Raw genomic sequence first — 20,574 nt, forward strand, 5'->3', positions numbered from 1 at the left:
GCAGATGGTCTACCAACGAGATGAGAGCCATAAAACCAAGGACAAACGGTTGGTCAGACGGAGTTTCTATTCCTAAAGTTGTCTGCGAGGAATTCCCAAGATTGGGATTGTGTGTTAGGGTTCCAAGTCATGCGGAACTTAGGGCATATGGTACAGGGATGCTGGATCCAATCTAAATATTAAATCAAGATTACTCCTCCGGAGCTTGTGATAACCCCCGGTAACTTGCCTTACTTCAAAGAGGATACAAAGAGCGACAGTGAGTGTTGGCTGACAACAGCCTTGAGACTTCTTCAAACCAATCAGTTGTCGCCAATTCCGCGGGTCCCTTGAGCCAATAGCAACCCTTTCTTCCCGCGTATAGAAATGCGTATGGTTGGGAGATACAAACATCGGAAATGCACTGACCCACCTCAAGCTTCAAAATTGCTCCATCGTTGAGTATCGATCTCTGCAGATCCACTTGTCGTGGACCCAGTTACTTATGTGTTCTCTCCCTATAGTATACCTGGACATGCTGGTTATCAAGCTTGTGGAATAAGCTCCTGAGCGGATGCAGAAGGCAGCAATTGAAAAATCTAGCTATCAGGCTTGATGTATCTTGTTGTATCGTCAGTAAACATGATGATAAGATATGTATATATAACACAAGCTTCCTGACCCTACGCTGGCCTACCTATGTTGGCTGACCTGTTCTTCAGTCCGGGAGCGCTTCGATGGCCGAGATGCTCCGGGTGACTCAGCTTGCGCTGCGGGGCCGGGGGAGCCTCCCGGCAGGCCCTGCGGGACTTTGGTAGCCTTCAGCGGTTCAGAAAATAATATTCTGACCTGTAAATAAAAATTTCGACTAATAATAGAGCTGCTATGGAGGTCTGATAGACGATTAATCAATTTTGGACCAACACATCGATTGGGCTCTGAATATCAATAAGAATCAATGCCAGACAAAAAATTTGCCAGACAAAGAATTAATAGACTGTCAAAAGACCTAAGAATGAGATATTATTATCTAGAAATCCAGAATATAGAGACAAAGTACTAAAACTATAATAATAAGCTGCAAGGGGTCTATATAAAGTATTTAACGTCTCCGAGGCCCTTCATGCGTTTTCTCAGTAAGGAATTCAACGATGATACCCGGATTAGCGAGGAATGGTTGCAGCTGCCGGATCTCTATCCCTTCTGGAAGAGTCGCATCTTCCACGCGGCGGTCAAGGCGCTGTTTGGACCCTACCTCCTGTCGACGCCCTCATTTGAACAGGACTTCTGGAAATACGTCGATGAGACGCCGGCGCTGATGAAGAGCATGCCCAGCTGGATGGTGCTCAAGGCGTACGGCGCCCACGACCGTGTGTTTGCGGCAGTGAAAACAAGGCATCGCTTTGCCCGTGCGCATTCCGACTACCTCCAGAATAGCCCTAAAGACCCCGATTGGGATGAGTAGTGGCGGTCTTTCTGGCTCAAGGTGCGACAACAATTCGGCCGAAACACGGGGTGTATGGATGACGACGCGCTCGTAGCTGAAGATGTTGCCCTACTAGTTGCGTAATTTGAATGCGTCCCGAGCCCCTCGGAAAGTCAGAATAGACTAACTCAGAAATTCTGGTCGCAATTATAGTGCCAGTGCCAATGCCATTCTCAGTGCCGTCTGGCTCGCTCTGCATATCGGGCTATCATCCACGATACTGCACAAGATGGTCCGCTGCAATTCGATCTCGCCAATTTGGTCTCCTCCCATCTCCTGCAGTCGGTTTACTCTGAAGTTTCCCGGATGCGTATCGCCCTCATGTTGAACTGGACTCCCACGCAGTCCGATGTCCGGCTGGGACCGTGGCAGCTAGACAAAGGCCAGTTTATCGTACTCTCAACCCGGGTTGCAGCTCACAACGAGGCAGCCTGGGCCCAGACCGGACGCAAAATGGCAAGTACCCTTTGAACCAGTTCTGGGCTGAGCGGTTCCTCGTGCCGAACGAAGACACCCAGGGGGGCGTGACCTTCTCGCAGGATGAACTGTCCAGAGGGTTTATCCCCTTCGGCGGTGGCCCTTTTATGTGCCCTAAATGGCACTTTGCCAAACAGGAGTTTATGGGAAGTGCGGCTGTGCTCAAGGAATACTATGACGTATAGATTGTCGGCCGGCCGGCAGGATGGTTGCCCTCTGCCAACAAGAAGTTCTATGGCGTCGGTGCTATGCCCCCCGGGGAGACCATTCCATTCTGCATTCGGTGGAAACAGAGCTGTTAACTTGTCAATTCATGATGGCGAGATAGTAGTTGGAAGGAAAAAGGTGGATGCATTGAATTCACTCTCTCGTCTGTAGAATAAAAACTGCACTAATGGACGTAGTCTTCCAACGCCTTGTCCGTCCACTCCCACAGCTGTTTCGCCAGCGCGTCGTCTTTCGAGATCTTATCCAACTTGGACGACAGGATCCCAACCGGTTCGTAGAACTGCCCGTTCTTCAGGTTCCCCTTGGGCGTGGTAGAAGCCCACAGCTGGTTGTACGCACCCTCCTCCGGTTTCATCAGCTTCCCCATATTCGTCACATAGACAAACGTGCGGTTCGCCCAGCCCAGATTCTCCACCAACCCCGTACTAACGACGCCGGGATGGACGGACACGGATGTGATGGACGGATAGCGACGGGCCAGCTCGCGCGCATACAGGATATTGGCCAACTTGCTCTGGCCGTAGCGGATCCAGCCCCCAAATGCACTGAAGTTCTGCTCACTCTTCAGGTCCGAGAAGACAATTCCTACGCCCGGGTGCATGCGGAACCCCAGCGAGGTGAGGATGACGACGCGCACATCGGCTCCGGGGAGTGCGGCCGTCTGCTGCAGGAGCGGCAGACACTTCTGGATCAACAGCGCGTGGCCCAAATGGTTCGTTCCGAATTGGACCTCGTAGCCGTCGTTTGTCTTGCCCGGCGGCACCGCCATGATCCCGGCATTGCACATGAGCAGGTCGAGGCGGGATTCCTGGGCCAGGATGGTGGCGGCCGCCTTCTTAACCGAGTCGAGGGAGGCCAGATCACACGCCTGAAACGACACCTTAGTCCCTGATTTCTGCGCCTGCTGGATCACGGCGTCGGCACTCTTTGCATTGCGGCCGCTGATGTAGATGTGCGCAGGAGAGTGCTTGGCGAGGTGGATGGCCGCTGCTGCTCCGAGACCGGCCGTTCCTAGGCGTTGTAAATAATCAGGCACCAATAAGGTACGAAACCCTCCGGGTATGGTTCATAAGGGACAGACCTCCAGTGATCAGGATGACCTTGCCTGAGAGGTTGGGGATGTCCTTCTCCGGGGAGAACGAGACGCCAGCCATGATGCGTAGGATGAAGCTGCCTTGACAACAGCGAGATTGGGAGTGATGATTCTTGTAAAGTCGACAGATGGAATATAATTCAGAATGTTGAGAGAGGAAATGAACACTCGTAATACCGTCCTTTGTTCGCCGAAAAAGGAAAGTCGCCGAACACTTAGTTGTCCCGACCCCAATCCGCAGTCTACCAGGGGGCTTATGTTCATCCGCAGGCCGACTGTGGCAATTTATAGCAACGTCTACTTTACGGGTCAAGTCTACAACGAAAAAAAGTAAACAAGGCTGTCCTGGACCCATGTAAGCACCAGGCGCGTCTATCGCACTTCACTTAAAATTGCTGTCACGCTACCCTTAATCCGTGAAATTGTACTTCACGAACACTTGCGACACCCTATCTTCATGGAAGATACACTATATAATACTTCCCGTATTTAGGTACGGTATGTTTCCATAGATACTGCTATGCTGCTTACTAGTACATATTGCTTAGTACTAGCACCGCGGGCTAGGGCCAGATTAGTGGTATTTTTAACATAAATATAGCCACTAGCCGCGTGCAAACCATCTCTTGTTCAAGTTAGCTATCACCGCTCGGATCTGGATGAGAGACTACTAGGTTCGCCAGAGCACATGGACTCCTGAATGTCCCATCTGAAATGAGATCGGGCCCGGGCGGTATTGCTTGGGATACTGGTTTCGTTATACTGGGAGTACTCTTGGCAGGGTCCTCTATATATTGCATTTGGGCGGCCGCGCGCGCGCCCGTCTAGGTTCGATATCGAGCTGGAAGGACCTCCGTATCCCGGACCATTCCCTGCCTATTTAGCCTTGCCACGGCCGGGCCAGCACGGGTAAGGGTTGAACTCGTCATTCACAATTGACGTGTCAACTTCTTGGAGGGTAACTCAGGATATGGACTCGTTAAAATAGGCAATTGAGGCTTATGCTCGTGGAACACAGATACGTAAACGCTTTTTGTCATGGCAGCCCACCAAGGGTTTCGAGGTATCCAGTCGCGTCCCAATTGGCAGTAGCCTGTAATAGAATATCTACAACAAGATAACCTCCTTAATTTTGTGACCACGTCAAAGCTAGGAAGCCGCATGATTAGAGCAGATAACGTCCTAGATATAACTGAAGACAGAAGCGCGATCATGCAGCAACCCACAGATTCGTGTCCCCGTACTCATATGGCACAAAAGGCTCTCTGAAGTACCTCTCCGTGACAACGTCCGCATAGTCCTTATCATCAACACAGTAACCGCCTCCATCGGGTCCAATATGCGGGCAGTGTTCGGTTGGCCGATACTGCACCATATGCTCATGCACCTCGCGACAAAGCAGCGTGTTACGGCCCAACTCGTAAGCGCTTCCGAACCGGATCTCCTCCGTGAGGAACCTGACACAGTCCTCGTTGCTGTCGTACTGCTGGTTATCATCAACACAGTACTGATCGTGTGTTTGGCAAATTGTCGTCGCTAGAAGATCCCCGAGCGCTCTCTGCGTCTCCGCTGGGTCTGTGGTATTGAATATGCCCGTTCCCGCAGCTTCGAGAAGGGTATCCAGCAACCAGCCAAACCACCGGAAGGTCGCATCATACTGAAGGATCTTCCCGTCCGAGTTATAGAGGATCCACGTATCAATGGCAATAGGGACGAGAGTATTGAACGAGGTTGCGTTGAATGTGAAAACGGTCGTTGCGGACGTGATGTTCTGATTGGCTGCGAACTGCGTGATGTTGTAAGAGATTGGGATACCGACGAGGCTGAGATGCGAGGGGTCTGAGAAGAGACCGAATATGTATTCATTGTTGAGTTCGCGGCCGTCAAAGGTACGTGTTATGTCGACGCGGCCTTGCACCTGGTGTCTGGGGGTTAGTCTTTATATGCAAACAGGCCAGAGGCTTGAAATGAAGAAGGGTGCATGCATTTTCAGCGAAGACGGAGGTGTCTGTGGCATTAATCTGCTGGAGGTTGGCGGGGTAGAGGAAGTTATCCCAGAGTGTATTTTGGAGAGTCCAGAGCTCGTCGAAGGTGAAATCAGCCAGGGCGGCTGTTCCCACCGCGAGAACCAGGGCTAGGGAGGAGCGCATATTGGATCTGCTCTGAAGGTCTCATGTTAGAAAACAACAATGACGGCTTGTTCTTTTTATGTTGTCTCAGCTATCGATCAAGACAGCAAATAATGGATGAAGGTTGAGAATGCGATGGCGGAAAAATTATTGGTTAGTGTGGTGACACATACATTCCTTGATATTAAAAAGGATTAGCCCGTGAGAGGGATCTTCCAGGATCAAGGTTTGAAAATTGAAGAACTGCGTTTGGCTGGAGAAAGCTTCTGGTTCCCGTGATGAGGGAAATCGGGCAGTGTAAATCTGACATGCAGCTGGGGATGGTCATGCCTTCTTTGCGGTGTCGCGGAGGATAAGCGGGGTGAAGAGAAACGAGAGCTGGTCCAGGATGATGGTGTTCGAATTGTTAGCTTGCGAGCATGTTTTCCGGTAGAGATGATATAGGGATGACTGGGTCCTTAGCCAAGTTTCTACAACAGTCGCTCGCCGGGTCAAGAAGATGTCATGCAGCAGGAGACAGCAGGAGACGTACACAGCATTAAGAGAGTCTGCTTTCCTGGACAGCTTGCAAGGTGTATTAGTATACATGTCCAGCTCAGCGCTAGGTCGCAACTTTGCCACTCAACATGTTCGCAATCTTACATATCGTCCGACGTGGAGCTGCCGCTATCAGGTTGAGCGCCGGATCGACAGACTGGAGCCCTTTTAGGAAATGGGGTATGGAATAGTATTAAACGAGCCGAGACTCGCAAGGTTTAGTCTCACACAGCTAGAAACCGCGGAGCTGCGGGACCTGCAGAAGCAATGTTCTAGGTATGCGCTGATCGACCTTGGATAGTACCACACTGTCTATTTATCCTGCTTGTTCTAAACGAGGTGAGAGCAATTGGGCAATGAGTGGGCGAAGCTGGCCACTGGATATATCTGAGTGTTATGATTTGGTGTGGAAGTTAACTCGTGTAATAGCTGGGCTCTTCTAAGCCATTGCATTGATATTCTTATGATGACAGATAGTGTAATGCTTAGTGCGATGCTTTGCAGGTGCCGGCTATCCAATCCAGCTGCGTATATTGAACGTTCAGGATGTCGGCGGGCTTACGCGTAATGACCATGTACTCGGTGAGTGGCACTCCGGCTCAACCCTGGAACTGGCTCAATCTGCGCTATAGCCTACTTTCATGGGTACAATGATTGCTCAGCACGGGTCATGTTCTGCGTTCATTGATCATTGACGCTGGTAGCTGGCCCGTGACATGCGAGTCTTGTGTCAGGGTGGCAGCCTGGCTGCAGCTGTACAATGGCATCAGGCGTCAGCATCTGAGAGAGTGTACTGAGCAGCACTCTTCATAAAACAGCTGCTACCATCTACTCTGCCCTCATTGATCGGGCTCCGTACCCAGCTGACCTGAGCCCGAGCGATGTGGAGACTGCCATCCTATTAAGATAATTTCCGCCGGGTCTGCCTATAACAAAACATCTCACTTGCAGCAGTTGGATTAGCACTTCAGCCAAATAACCCCAATATCCCAAGTATGGTGACCACTCAGGACCATGGCCTGATGAAAGGGTTGCTCCGACATTAGGTCTAAGCCGCACGATGGGTTGGTTGGGACCTTGAACCGGACCACCTGACTGAAATACGCATCCTGTCGAGACATTGAGAAGCGACCGCTGTTCTCTTGGAAAAGATTCTGGCAATGAAGGGTCAAGCTGATTTCTGGACCATTGTTGTACTTGTCCATAGATATTCAATGGTTGCGCCGGATTCCCATAAGGTGATGCTTGTGTTGGGGTTGACGATCGCGGGACCCGGCCAATGGGGTTACGGAGACATAGGGGGTTGCTTCGTTTCGGGGAGTTCAGGAACCTTATCTTGATGGATGGATAGCTCTTCGAGAATCATGCGGACTTTCTCTTGGCCCGAGGGTGAGGGGAAAGCTACATGGTTCCTATGCGCGAGCAAGAAGAGTAGTGTTGATGGAGAGTTCTCTTTGGCCACGGATGTAGAAAGAAGCGGGCAACTGTGTCCATGCATCTAGTATTCTTGCAGCCTTTGGGGACATCAATGCTGGTCTCCATTATGAATCTCCATTATGAATAGCCCGGCAAGATCTCAAAAGCTGCATGGCGGAGGTTAGTTGGACGATGAACTACATACGGGAGACTGTATTTCATTGAAATCATTATCATTTTGTGTCATGAACTATTTCCACCAGCCCACGATCAGACGAGTTTAGAGCTTGTAGGGCTTGGACCGGCACCAAAGCAGGGTATATATCACGCTTCATCTCCAGCACTTTAGGTCATTGACGATTTTTTTTTTCTTTTTGTAGCAGAGTGCGCCAAACTTTAGTAGACTCTCACAGCTTTCGATAATTCACAATCCGCCAGAGTCCTAGTCAAGACAGTAGGGCTTCTTGCCGGAATCTAGGTAGAAGCATCAGCCAGAGATGCAGCACTTTACTCGTTCATGTACTTAATACCGACCACTATCTCTGCAACATAGATGGGTGGAGCACTGACTGCCACCTCAAGCGCATGAATGGCAGTCTTTGTGGATAATTCTTGTTTAGGTTGCCGGCTGTGTCTCGTGAGATAGACGGACATACCCATCCATTCTACATCTTTCACCCTGGTATGTTATACCTCAACGCCAGATTGGAAACAAACGAAATCTCATGACGGACTATCAGCAAATCTTCACTGCGTCGCAGACTTTACTTCGTTAGCATCTTAAAGAGTATATGTTTGAAGTGAATTTGACATTGATACCTTGGCAATACCTACGGTTATGACCCGCATAATATCTTTTAGTTAAAGAACTTTCGTTTAGTTTCAAGAGATTTTTGTCATTATTGCCCTTTCCACTCCAGTGATTCCCCTCCCAGAGAGCCATGAAAACCTGACTCAATGTGTGCTTTGTTTCCTACACCCACCCTAAGTTCATGCACTTCAAGCACCATAAGTGGTACTTCATGAAACCCGCTATCGCTATAATTATAAACCTATAGTAAGTCAGAATCAGCGTCGACTGATTTGAGTCCCCGAGCATCATGGATTATACGAATGCTGGTATGGCCAGTCAGATTCTCGAACTCGTATGATACTAATAGGAGTCTTTAGGTCTGTAGCTCTTGTCGGTTTATCCCGCGCGATCAGGACAAATCTTGCAGCCGGGGCTCGAGTTAGCCTTGGACATTTAAAGGACAATACACGAAATGAAGTATCAGGTCCCCTCCATGCTGCCGGTCCTCAGTCCACTTTCCTCGCCCTCGAAAGCTAAGCTTAATCAGTTCGATCTCCTCGATCTCCTCGCTGGAATCACGCCGTCCATAGCGGGAACTGGGTGGCTGTGGCTGTGGAATGGGGGTTTTCGCCTTTAGCAGGCTTCGAAGCTCAGTCCCGTCGAGAAATCCGATGCACGAACCAGCACCAGTCCCGGTGGGTGATGGGATAATATACTCAACTCCGGTTTCGAGCATCTTGTCTTCAATTCGAACAGTTTCGTGTACATCATACCCGTACCATCTTGCGCGGTTGATATACTGACTGAAGACGGACTCCTCCAGCTATTTATTATGATCTTAGAATGCGTTCTTCGAATAAATAAGGCATCGCGCGGTGCACTTGGAACTCACAGACTGGAATCGAACGAACAGATCCCGCTTCCCCAATCTCGGGTCTTCATCGCCACAGCCAGGGAAGAGATACTCGACACCGAGCTGGACTACTTTACCAAACATCAACTCGTGGGCGACGGTCTGAGTTTCGGTCTGCGTTTGGCGTTGCGCGCTGGAGCCGCGCCTATACACCCGCTGCTCAACAAAGATCGTCGGGTTCTCGTAAATCTCATCCGCGTGCGAAATCAGGATAACCAGCTTCACACAGCGCTGCCTCTCATACGTGGCAGTCGGGTTCAAAATCTCGGTTTCGTCTGATTCGCCAGGAAACCCCCCTCAGCTCAGCTCAGGTTGGGTTAGGGAAAAGGGTCAAACCAGTCAGAAAGATCTTGCGGAAGCAGGCGCCTTCAATTTCATTGCCTTGCTCTGTCTGGTCCTTGCTCGTACTGAAGACGGTTAGAGGGGCTTTCCCTTTGTACGTAGTAACCAGCGTCTGGATGGGTCCGTGGCAGCGTGATTTTCCGATTATCCAGCTTGCTTGAGCCTCCGCCTTGGCTTTTCGGTCTGCCTGAGTCTTGTGATCGTTTCCGTACTTGGAGCTTGCTAATCGGGGCCCTGGGTCGGAGTGTCTTGGTTTTTTGGATACTCGGGTGGCAGAGTGTTTGGTGTGCAGGATTGGGTCGTCATGTTCGTTGACGTCGTGGACGGAGGCGGGCTGTGGAGAGACTTTCATTGTTATGTAGTTATTTTAGTCGAGAGTCGGAGTAGAGAGTTGGAGTAGATAGGCTAAGGTGGATTCTTCGCTGTTGGGGTCGAGGATTGTTTAAGTACTAACCGGCAGGGCTGCAAGGGCTAACATAGGCGCCGTGCCAGTAGTAGATCATGATAAAGTACCATCATTCACGAATCAGAAGCCAGAAACTGTGCGGGCCCTAAATTCTATTCAGTCACTCTGCGGGTCTTGTCTGTCCTGAAACCTACCTGCCTGGACTAAACCTATTCTCCAATAACAAGTCATGAAATGGAGGTTGCGGGTTATGGATGTGAAGTAGGTTGCTAAGGAGGTTATAATTGTGAAACCAGAGATATTAGCCAGATCACAGCCTAGGAGGGTAGAGTTGCTAGGCATGTCATGAATGCAGGGGGCAATTACTGCTTGGGACATGGCTAAAGGTTAAGGTGCTAGGCAGGCCAAAAATAGGTCTCCATGGCTGCTGGATGGGAGTACTAAGGTTCCCATGAACTTTTTAACCTAACCAGGCAAAATTAAAAGCCCTAGGTTTGGGGTTCATGATGGCTTATGGCTTGGGGCTAGCTCCAATCCAAAGAGCGACCAAAGAAGGAGGAAAACCCGATCCAATCCGCGGTTATAACAAGTTTCATAGGCTCGACAGAGGCATCAAACGTTTCAGCCGCACGCCACGGGGCCGCTTAAATAACTAGGCATACAGACAACCACTGGTAGCGAAGAGGTTCCAAATCGATACGATACTACGGGAAACTGTGCATGAACATCTATAAAGATTTTGTGGTATCCTGCATACCGCTTCGCCAAGGGGTCAGAGTATAATTCACCGTTACCACTAGCACCAATTCTGTGTAATTGTCCAGACGACGATTCTCGCTATTCCTGTATGTAAAGTTGAGCCAGTCATATTATATAAACACACCTGGCCGGTGAGCATGCTTGACGGATTGAGAGCATTAATGGTACGCTGTCAGCATATTAATGTTGTAGTATCACGACCGAAACGCCGCGGCGATAAGGGACGATACGTTCTTCCATGAACCTATTCATTCTTTGGGATTTTTGGTTATCAGGAAGAACCGATTTGAAGCGCCCATCCGGTCATGGTTGTACATTCCCAGCTTGCTGGGAACTGAATAGTTTACCGTGGCTGCAGTACAGAGACACCTACGTAAACCCACTAATCTACCCAACTTCAGTAGCCAGTGGAAATTCCCTTGGCTCTCCATCCAACTCACTCCTTCCCAGCCCATTCATCTCAGTCCCAATAGGTTCCCTTGCGGGCAGTTCCGCTAGATCTTCATCCATATTCACCACTTTTTTCTTTGCAATAGCCAAGCCATCAAGCTCCGGTCTGAATTCATCCGCATGAAGCTCAGCCTTATCATCAAAGCTATCACCTGCCGCACCAATCTCTTCCGTGCCTCGTCTCTTTCTCCGCCGACGTATCAAGGCCCACGCTAGAACGGATCCCACAAGGAGTGCAACAACCGGTACGATCACTGCAGGAGCAATAATATGATATCTGATGTGTCGGAGGAGGCTGGATTTTCTGTGCCTGCCCCATTGTGGCCCTCGCTAACAGAATTCCGATCCCCGCCCCCTGCAGTGGCGGCTGGCCCAAGCGTACTCGTACTACTTGCGGTCACATCATCTGTCGCGGTAGTACTGGTCGACTCTGGAAAATCACCCGTATACCCCAACGACGACAAAGAAGCCTGCAACTGAGACTGACTCGACGAAAGGGATGAGTACGAGGCTAGCAGCGAGTCAATCTCCTTCACGAGTGTGTCATTGCCGTTGCCGCTGCCTCCGCCCTGTTCGTCGCAATACGCGATGAACTCATTGAGTTCAGCAGTGGTACTGCCTGATGATGCGCTAGCGGTGGAGTTCGAGGAAGGCGAGTTGACGAAGAGCTCGATACATTGCCTGCATTGATCGACTAGCTCTGAAAAAGTGGACCCGTCGGTACAGAGCGTGGCCATCTTGCCTCTTCGTTGCGCTTCTAGGAAGGCGCCATCTATACAAGAAGTGATTTTGACGTTATTTAGGTTCTAGTAGGGCGATGGGCTGGAAAGCTTGAGACCTCTTATGGTCTGGTCTTGTAGTTGATGGGGCGGACATAGAAGCGAGCGGTGGACGTACTGCAGGTTTCATAGCAAGCATTAGGGATCTCTTGGAAATCCAAGTCTATGCTGGAGGAGGTTGTTTGTCTGCGTCTTATTCTGGGCAGGGCAAGGAAGTTAAAGAAAACTCCAACTGATTTTGGGGACGACATTGTGGTCGATGGCTGTATCGAAAATTATACAGCCTGAAGAGGAATTTCAGGAAGAGCACCAAGGAATCTTGAACCTAGGGAAACACAGAAGATGGTGGCGCCTGACAAGGCTGAGCGATTGTAGCATTTAAATGCAACCGGACTAGATAACAAGGCTGTTAAAAAAAAATACGACCGCTATCAAATCACTGCACATCGCTTATGCACAAGAAATGAGGGGTTTCCGCTAGGGTTCCTGTAGAGTAGATGATAGGATCAATTGCCTAGTCTCCGCAAGGCTCTACCACTCTCTGGCCTAATGAAGCAAGGTATATGTTCACATAAGGGGATGAGAGGAGGACGAAAGGGAGCATCAGACCGTCACTACAGACCCAACTATTCGGAGATGAACTCTTGGCTCGATCAGCCCTACATTTGCGGCTATGCATTCAGGAAGCTGGCTGCTCGTGGATTTATGCGTGATCGTGTAAAGTCGTCGGTGCAGCAGCAACTGTGGATCTGAAGTATCGACTTTACCCTGGACCAGTCTATCCAGTCAGTGCCTGACAAGCAGAACAAGCACTTGACTATGCACATCTCAACAAAATTCAGTGTTAATGCCTACTGACACGCTGTCAATCAACGAGTCTTAACCTCCAGCCCTTAAGTGACCACCCAAACTGGCAGACCTGGAAGCGCCCTCTTTGCTTCTTATATCGTACCGCTCAGCCTGGTCAACAAATATTCCTTACCTCTGGCCCGATAGCAGCCAGCATGCTATCCTGCGGCAGACGCTGCGATGGATGAATCGTAAACCACAACTAAAGCTAGTCGTAGGAGTTCGCCCAGAAACAGCTAGGATCCACTTCTTATTCCAAGATTCCAGGGTTCCCCTCAGTCCCTGCTAAACAGGCCCATCAGGCCAAGGTACGCAACTCTGATCCAAGGCCCTGATCTCTGCAACTAGCCTACCCAGGCGTGCCAGAGTGAACAATGCTACCCTCACGTCCCTAAGCTGCGCCTTACATCTTGCGATTTTCAATTACTGCTTACATGTTTCAGAGCCCTCAAGGGGAAAGTCGGTTATCTACTGGGCACTGACGGGATGGACAACTGTGTGATTCGAGAGTGTCTTAGTGCTGGTGGTGGGAAATACGACTGTTTGCATTATTCTAGGACGCAGGATAGTAATACATGATGCTAATGTGACTCTGCTGCAGGCTGCTGCACAGAGCTTAAGCATGTCGCCAACCCCGTATGTCTCCTCAATCGCTTCCTTTTCTTCTGTTTGTCCTACACGCGAATTGTATTCCTCCAGGACCACCTTCATCACCCTGACTGCGTACGGTGTAACCTCCTCTGCTCTGTGCTCAAGAAGGAAAGATACAACCTCCTCATTTCTGAAGTCTGCCGCTAACTGAACGCAAAACCTCTTTGTCTAGAACCGGCTCTCCACAAACCCCTCTTAGCGGACATTCACTTCGGCAACGCGATCCAGCAGCAGTCGAAACATGTGGCCATAGCCGGCATTGACTCCTCAGACAAGGGGCGGAAATATGCAGTCACCCTGCAGGTAGATGACAGGTTGGGCAGCCTGGTAATCTAAGCAATCGAGGCCAGGATGCGTGCCATGTGCCAACAAAAATCTTGTAAAGCAACATCCGGCTGTTCCGCGCTGTAAGCCAGGGCAAACGTCCTTTGCAGGCAACTACTCCCGAGTACTAGCAGAGAAGCAATCATCTCGTTCCTGATAAAGGTTGCTCGCTTTAAGGCGCATTTCGTTCCGCATCTGGAATGCTTGATTTTTCGTACGGAGTATGTGAATGGAATGTCGCTTGAGAAGGTATGGCCAAGCATTGGATCTAAGACAAAACTCGTATCTGTCGCAGACTGGGGACAGTTTTTCAGCACCCACACGAGCTCGAGCAAGATCCCGAGGATCCGTTTGTGGGTGCGAATATCCATCAAACCATCTGGATAACTGATTGTCGTGAGCTAATATTCTGTTTTGTAGGCAGCATTACGCGGGGACCGGCCTCTGTATGACAAAGTATTCCATGCAAACTTTCTGCATGAAGCAGGAGCGTTTCCCACAGTTTGCGACTTTCACAACTGGTTTATATTTCTTCATTGAAGACCGACGCAGGATCCGCACTCAGTTCCAGTGGAACCATTTTGCTATGACCTCCCGGACGACTGCGCCCACCAATTATGACGAGAGCACAGGTGTTTGCAAGCCGTTATAATGCGCCAGATGAAGTCAGGGACGGATAGGTAAGGTCGCATCGGCAGGGGAGGCACGTATGTATAACCCAATCCCGGCACGGAACCGGAGGACTTAAGGCGGGATTATAGGCTGATCCGGAAGATTCCATCGATGCGATGCTGGGTGTGTAGACTCAGAGCCCAGATCGATCGGTGGTGATGCAGGTCGGTATCTTAGTCCCTCTGCTACCTTGAGATTTATGATAGTAAAGAAATAACAGGACAAGGCACGGCGAACGGCTCACATCTGTAGACGTCATTGGAGAATATGGTAGATGCCAGGTCGCTGCTGCCGCAACAGTATAGCATGGACCTAGTGTGAGAATAGGAATACCGGGCTAGCCCACCAAATAAGCATTGACTTGACGTGGATGCCAAGTTGATTCCAACTCAGCATTGGCCTGCAGAAGCGTAAGAAATGATTATATACGTACCAGAGTACATTAAGAGCATCAATGTAGTCGTGAAAACTCCTAGTGCATCACATCCACTGGTAAATTTTCCACTTATTACTTCCCCTAAACGCGCTCATGTTACAATGCAGGTTAATATCTCTAAACACCAACGCAGACGTAGTAGTCAACCCAAAAATTGCTGCAAGAGGCATCAATCGTAGGGTTCCACTTGCGGAACTGGTCCAGTGTGATGCTGTAGGCGGAATCAATAGCCCAGCAGCCCTCGCCATCCTGAACTTTGTGGTAAGTCTTGCAGTCACTGGTGATTTCAGGCATCTGGGGCTCGGACGCAACGTGCACGCAGACGTAGCAGTCGAAGGTTCGAGCTGCCTATATTATCAGAGTAAGAAGCTGCCTGAGAAGAGAAAGGAAGCGAAAGGCATACTGTCGTCAATCAAAGGGTTCCACGCGGAAAAATCGCCGTCCGTGATACCGTACTGCGACTCAATCGTGTCACATTGGTCACCCGGATCAACCTTGTGGTACTTAATACAGTTCGCGTCTATGCCAGCTTGTGTGGGAGAAGGGGCATCGATGGCGGTGCTGGAGCTGGTGGAGGGTGCGGTAGACGTCTGTGCTGGTGAAGGCTCAGAAGTCGTGATGCGAGCGCCGAGAACGTGGACACAGACGTAGTAGCCTAACCAGAGGTTCGAGCAGTCTGTTTATCGGAAAGTCTCGTCTTAGCATTCTACAAGACCTAGGTAAGACTGAAAAATGGATTGGACATACTGTCATTGATGTAAGGGTTCCAGGAGGAAAACTGGGCAGTGGTGATTCCATAAATAGCTTCAATCGTATCACACTGGTCTCCTGATGCCACTTTGTGAAACTTATCACAGTCCGAGGCCAGGCCGGGCTGAGTTCGGGGAGGGGGAGTCACTGGTAACCATGCTGGTTGTCGAGATTGTAGTGGTAGTTGGCTTCTCAGTAGTGGTGGTAAGGGCGATGGTGGTAGTGCTTGTAGTCGTGGAAGCTTTCTTCGAAGTGGTAGTGGTAGTGGCAGAGAAAGGGTTAGACTCGTCGTTAGTGATATCGCCCATGACGCAGTAGCCGGCGAAGTCGTCAAAATTCGTGCGGTCCAGGCTGGGATTCAGCGACTTGAGGTCGTCAACAGAGATACCCCATGATGCCGCAAAGGATTCACAGTTGTCACCCGAGCTTGCTGCGATAGAGAAGGAGCAGTCCACGCCGCGCTGGACGAGAGAGATGCTGCGAGCAGTGAGCGATCCGGGAAGGAGGCTCAGGACAACGGCAGACTTGAGAGAAAGCATTGTGATAGAATAATGAAAGCAGAAATGTGTCCGGAAAATCGAGTTCGTTCTTCCGGCCGTGGCTCGACTGTTGATCGGACGTCCGCGTGCAAGCAGGCTGTTCTTTACAACTTCTCTTTGTATGACGACGTCGACGACAAGGACAGCAATCATCGCATCTATGCCTAGACGGCCTATGGCCATGATTGGGATGACGAGACTAAGGCTGAAGCGGCTGCTGCTCGTCCAGCTGAGAACGTCAATTCCACTTACGAGATTGGATGGACCACCAGTGAAGCCGGCACAGAGGCCGACTACAGCTTGTTGATGGAGCAGATGCGTGAGTACGTGGTCAATGGCCACGCGCCCACAAACAGAACGATCATGTTATATTTGCGCTTCGGTCACTCCATTACATCGGCCAGGGTCTGCGAGCTCCTGACGTTGCAAATACTGCCCTAAAGACGTTGGACTCCAACACCGCAGATTTCGATGGTAAACGCGATGCCCTGGCAGTCCAGCTCTGCGGACCTGGATATAATCCCGACCATGTCTTGGGATTCATGGCTCTCAACCATGGAACCATGGGCGACATCCAGCGGGTATTCAGGTCTTGGTCTGATGCAAAGTGTCTTGACTTGCCAACTCTACGAGGTTCACCACCACCGCGCCTTTTACCTTGCCCCAACTGTCTTCTATCAAAGGCAACCATACTGTCTCTCGAAGCAACGCCACTCTGACAGCAGGACACCATACTAGGCGATCTCTGGCCCACTTGACACTTCACGCTCGGACATTCGAATGCCGGACTGAGGTGGTGGGCGAAGGAGACAGCTGTGCCGCCCTGGCCGAGCGCTGCGGTATCTCCGGTGCCGACTTCACCAAGTACAACCCGGACAAAAGACCCTGCTCTAGCCTCCCCTGGCCAGCATGTTTGTTTCTCTTCTGGCGACCTCCCCGACTTCACCCCAAGCGCGACGACGACGGTTCCTGCGCCACCACCATAGTGAGTGACGGCCAGAGCTGCGCTACAGTCGCGGCAGCCAATAGTCTGACAAATGACGATATTGAAGACTTCAACAAAGGTACCTGGGGCTGGAATGGATGCAAAAACATATTGGCCGGTAGTGTGATTTGTATAAGCGAGGGCACACCACCCATGCCCGCTCCCATGGAGAATGCCATCTGCGGGCCTCAGGTGCCCGGCACTGAGGCACCCGGCGACATGAGCAAACTTGCCGTCTTGAACCCTTGCCCGCTCAACGCCTGCTGTGACGTCTGGGTTCAGTGCGGCATCACCCGCGAGTTCGGTACAGACACGAACACCGGCGCTCCAGGCACGGCCGAGCCCAACAGCAACGGCTGTATTTCCAACTGCGGCACCGACATCGTCAAGGGTTCGCCCCCCTCCGAGTTCCGCAGTATCGCCTACTACGTAATAAAAAGACTAAGGGAGGCTATAGACAGATAGACTCACAAGTATTTTTCTCTAATTAGGCCTTCTTGGTAGCAGATAATATAAATTTGATATATTTAAGAGGTAGATACTAATTAGCTATATAAGTAAGCCAGTACAGGGATAGTAAGATTAATATAGGGATAGCAAGGTTAACTGCAGGGATAGCAAGATTAACCATGGTTAATCTTGCTATAGCTATATAAAAGCTGCAGTAGGGCCTTACAGGATTACTTCAAAAAAAAGTATATATCTATTTTATAGAAACTCTTTTTTATATTATATTCTAATTTCGTATATGTTGTGCCGGTTAGCGGGGCGCCGGAAACCGCGCTCATTGAACCTCCCCGCTGCCGCCCGCCACCGCCTGTCCTATGCGGGAATCCCACTACTCCTTACGGATTAGCGTGTCCGTTTTGGGCATCGCGTCCCCGTCTCGCCGCTTTTGCGCCCGCCGCCTGCCGCCTGAAGCCTGCCGCACGATCTATAACCCCGTCCACCCTCCCTCGAAAGACGACGCACTTTCTCTTCTACTTTCTCCTCTGCGGCCTGGCCGCCCTCTGGTGCACTGCCCCCTCCCAAGATGCCGCGTTATCCAAACGCTGCCCTTTTCTGGCATGGCACCGTCCACATCTCCCCATTTCTCGCCCCATCCACCGTCGGAGTCGCCGACAGGTCAACCTATTGGTGATTATTGCTCTGTTCATTGCTCAGCTATCCATGTCTCCCTCGTCTGTGTGCGCCATCTTGCATGTGGCGACTGTCAGGCTACTTGTGTCCATAAGATCATGCCAAATTGCACCCTGCGTTGTATGGGTTAACCAGTGAGTACAGATGCTCCATTTTGCTTGATCTTGTACTAATTGTAGTGTCCAGCATCACTCCTGCTTCTCCACCATGCATAAAGACTGGGAGACCTCAGGTGAGGCAGGATTCCTCCAGGCCGTCAGATGATCCTTCTCTTCAAACCCCCTTGGCAGGTCTAGGGGCGCAGCTGACCAGTGTTGCATCCTACAACATCCATGGCTAATCCTTGATCTATAGGCCTCTGTGAATGCTGAATGTACTCTCTTACCTTGATAGCTCACCAATAGCAAAATTGCCGCATACGTCTTCCGTGCGCCTTGGACCTCTAACAGGTCTGGAATGCGACGTTTCAAGGCAGCAGGCCGGCATGGTTGACAGAGAACACTCCATCTTAATTTCCGCGCGGACCATGTGGCTGAAGATCAATACGTTAGTTACTTGCAGGAGTTACTGAAAGGGGTGAAATTCTGCTTTAATAGTTCTTCCCCTTGGAGGTGTGATGACGGCGACACGACAATGTACTGAGAAACAAATGTATAAAAGGGGAAGTCAAACCCGCAAGAATTACAGGGTAAGAACATCCTTTTCCACAACACTTCCATGTTCCCTTTAACGCACGTCTTATTTCTACCTCTTGCCTAATACTTACCAAGTCACATTTTATAAACCCTCTTCCATCAGACTTCCCCAGCCATCCCTCCCCCAAGCATTGCCATTACCTAAGCATCAGGTCCCAGCACAGCCCCCAGCCAAGGTCTGCGTTCATGCAAGTGCCGTGACCCCACCTGTTACTTTCTGAAGCCCTTAGTCCACATCCCAGAAGTCACTGATGCTGCACTTTGACATGACAAACATGTCAGCGCACTTGCAGCACGCAGAGCAGCGGGGATAGTCTCCAAGAAACAGGGCTAGTCTATTGTTAACTATAGACTTAGCCCCGCCACGTAAGGTTCACGACACTTTTAATGCCTCAGTTGGTGCGCCCTTTTGTTTAAACAATGTCTTGCGATACATATCATTACCCAGTGTATCCAGCTCCGACAAAAGCTTCCAGGAGCTTTTCCAATTAGCGGACAAGTAAAGTGGTATTCTGGTTGACCCGGTGATTCTCACCAACAATGGGCCCTGGGAGACAGAAGATGAACTCCAGCATATTCACGCAGACAGCAGTGCGGTTATCTTGGAGACAACTTATCCATATCCTGATCCTCCGCCACTTCTGCGCAATATCCCTGCCCAGTACTGACACTCCAACACATATCCTGGGGTGCAGGAACAAAACTCTTGTTAAGATAGCCTGTTACCCAACCAGTTACACGCACAAGTATCTGCCGATAATAACAACCCCGACATCCACGTTCATGCGTCCGACAATCCCGTCAAGGTCCTGAGCAGCGGCCCACAGTCAAAACCCCGCAAGCAAAAATTGCAAGAGTCGCATGGACAACCACAATAGTGCAAACATGTCAGGAAGTTATCTGTAATTACTTTAACAAAGAATTTGTCTTTATTGCTTTGTTCTTATTTCATGCCTGCATTGGTTGATGAATGCTCATATTTTATTTTCTGGCTGTTTAAAGGCGCACTGCCATGTTGCATATCCCAATCCAACTCAGATGCACCTGAATGCATACCACGGTTAGCACGTCACTTGGCTTAGTCAACTTATTCCGCGGAACCTCATGAGAACTCCCGCAAAGGCATGCCATATTCATCTGAGGAGCAGGACCTCTTATTGGAGCTGAAAAGAGACAGGAAATGATGTTGGTCTGAGGTGATAAGGTTGTTCTCGGACCAGTTTCCGGGCCGGAGCCCGCGTTCCATTCAAGTATTCTGGAGTTCAACCCTCAAAAACAGAGCATATTAGCATGCTATGCCTCCCGGACCTTGGATTTTGCATTGTATATAGTTGTATAACAAGAAGTTATAGATGTGGTTAACCATGCTTGGCACGTTATTCAAGAAGCAGCAGGCAGATGGACAACGAAGCCATTAACATATTGCCTTGTGGGACAGGCCAAGGATCCCAAAGTATTTGCAACTTCCAAACACAAGCTTCCCACATCCTTCAGGAACTCCCTGGATGATTTTACATGACTGAGCATAAGTTCTTGACGGACACCTGAAATACAAGTGCCATAGTAGTTATGGGATAATAGGGTTATGGATGCAGCAGCAGACCGCCATGTTCTGCTTGGCACAAGGGCCAAGTACATAAGGCTTCTGTCGACTGTATGTGACAGCTAGCTAGACTGCGGCAACATCCGCGATATATCCAAATCCGCATATCCAAATCCGCACATCCGCGGATATGGATGTAATCT

At 50.1% G+C, this 20,574-nt stretch overlaps 9 protein-coding genes across 9 annotated transcripts; 3 read left to right on the forward strand and 6 right to left on the reverse strand.

Annotated features, from left to right (window-relative positions):
* Positions 1–1,102: 1,102 nt before the first annotated feature.
* Positions 1,103–2,127, forward strand: BDW70DRAFT_164123 (uncharacterized protein; the record flags this gene model as incomplete). Its single annotated transcript, XM_073741417.1, has 2 exons — positions 1,103–1,440; positions 1,896–2,127. The coding sequence occupies 2 exons, from the start codon at positions 1,103–1,105 to the stop codon at positions 2,125–2,127; spliced, it is 570 nt and encodes a 189-aa protein (XP_073591652.1).
* Positions 2,128–2,333: 206 nt separating this feature from the next.
* Positions 2,334–3,324, reverse strand: BDW70DRAFT_164124 (oxidoreductase, short-chain dehydrogenase/reductase family; the record flags this gene model as incomplete). The annotated part of the gene is made up of 2 exons (XM_073741418.1): positions 2,334–3,181; positions 3,252–3,324. The coding sequence occupies 2 exons, from the start codon at positions 3,322–3,324 to the stop codon at positions 2,334–2,336; spliced, it is 921 nt and encodes a 306-aa protein (XP_073591653.1).
* A 991-nt stretch (positions 3,325–4,315) lies between these two features.
* Positions 4,316–5,413, reverse strand: BDW70DRAFT_172066 (uncharacterized protein; the record flags this gene model as incomplete). Its single annotated transcript, XM_073743399.1, has 2 exons — positions 4,316–5,181; positions 5,264–5,413. The coding sequence occupies 2 exons, from the start codon at positions 5,411–5,413 to the stop codon at positions 4,474–4,476; spliced, it is 858 nt and encodes a 285-aa protein (XP_073591654.1). The 3' UTR covers positions 4,316–4,473.
* A 3,164-nt stretch (positions 5,414–8,577) lies between these two features.
* BDW70DRAFT_172068 (uncharacterized protein) lies at positions 8,578–9,787 on the reverse strand (the record flags this gene model as incomplete). The annotated part of the gene is made up of 3 exons (XM_073743400.1): positions 9,388–9,787; positions 9,031–9,326; positions 8,578–8,961 (listed from the first exon to the last, which is right to left on the reverse strand). The coding sequence occupies exons 1-3, from the start codon at positions 9,743–9,745 to the stop codon at positions 8,578–8,580; spliced, it is 1,038 nt and encodes a 345-aa protein (XP_073591655.1). The 5' UTR covers positions 9,746–9,787.
* Positions 9,788–11,259: 1,472 nt separating this feature from the next.
* Positions 11,260–11,745, reverse strand: BDW70DRAFT_164127 (uncharacterized protein; the record flags this gene model as incomplete). The annotated part of the gene is made up of 1 exon (XM_073741419.1): positions 11,260–11,745. One exon carries the CDS (start codon positions 11,743–11,745, stop codon positions 11,260–11,262), a length of 486 nt encoding a protein of 161 aa, XP_073591656.1.
* A 1,783-nt stretch (positions 11,746–13,528) lies between these two features.
* Positions 13,529–14,432, reverse strand: BDW70DRAFT_124208 (uncharacterized protein). The gene is made up of 2 exons (XM_073734833.1): positions 14,054–14,432; positions 13,529–13,998 (listed from the first exon to the last, which is right to left on the reverse strand). The coding sequence occupies exons 1-2, from the start codon at positions 14,146–14,148 to the stop codon at positions 13,620–13,622; spliced, it is 474 nt and encodes a 157-aa protein (XP_073591657.1). The 5' UTR covers positions 14,149–14,432; the 3' UTR covers positions 13,529–13,619.
* Positions 14,433–14,836: 404 nt separating this feature from the next.
* On the reverse strand, positions 14,837–16,008 carry BDW70DRAFT_172070 (LysM peptidoglycan-binding domain-containing protein; the record flags this gene model as incomplete). Its single annotated transcript, XM_073743401.1, has 4 exons — positions 14,837–15,067; positions 15,367–15,395; positions 15,467–15,593; positions 15,625–16,008. The coding sequence occupies 4 exons, from the start codon at positions 16,006–16,008 to the stop codon at positions 14,837–14,839; spliced, it is 771 nt and encodes a 256-aa protein (XP_073591658.1).
* Positions 16,009–16,491: 483 nt separating this feature from the next.
* BDW70DRAFT_164129 (LysM peptidoglycan-binding domain-containing protein) lies at positions 16,492–17,458 on the forward strand (the record flags this gene model as incomplete). The annotated part of the gene is made up of 2 exons (XM_073741420.1): positions 16,492–16,589; positions 16,642–17,458. The coding sequence occupies 2 exons, from the start codon at positions 16,492–16,494 to the stop codon at positions 17,456–17,458; spliced, it is 915 nt and encodes a 304-aa protein (XP_073591659.1).
* Positions 17,459–18,617: 1,159 nt separating this feature from the next.
* On the forward strand, positions 18,618–20,117 carry BDW70DRAFT_153871 (uncharacterized protein; the record flags this gene model as incomplete). The annotated part of the gene is made up of 8 exons (XM_073739726.1): positions 18,618–18,679; positions 18,932–19,020; positions 19,111–19,141; positions 19,334–19,424; positions 19,524–19,536; positions 19,576–19,634; positions 19,707–19,888; positions 20,033–20,117. 8 exons carry the CDS (start codon positions 18,618–18,620, stop codon positions 20,115–20,117), a joined length of 612 nt encoding a protein of 203 aa, XP_073591660.1.
* Between the last annotated feature and the right edge of the window lie 457 nt (positions 20,118–20,574).

The sequence above is a fragment of the Aspergillus foveolatus genome (assembly GCF_047715535.1).
Source record: "Aspergillus foveolatus strain CBS 279.81 unplaced genomic scaffold BDW70scaffold_92, whole genome shotgun sequence".
In the NCBI taxonomy this organism is placed as follows: Eukaryota; Fungi; Ascomycota; class Eurotiomycetes; order Eurotiales; family Aspergillaceae; genus Aspergillus; species Aspergillus foveolatus.

Excerpts from the sequence above, each read along its gene's own strand:
- BDW70DRAFT_124208 (XM_073734833.1), bottom strand. The coding sequence starts at position 14,148 with ATGAAGAAATATAAACCAGTTGTGAAAGTCGCAAACTGTGGGAAACGC. Across the intron at positions 13,999-14,053 it reads GAATACTTTGTCATACAGAG|TTATCCAGATGGTTTGATGG; the intron begins GCCGGTCCCCGC and ends CACGACAATCAG.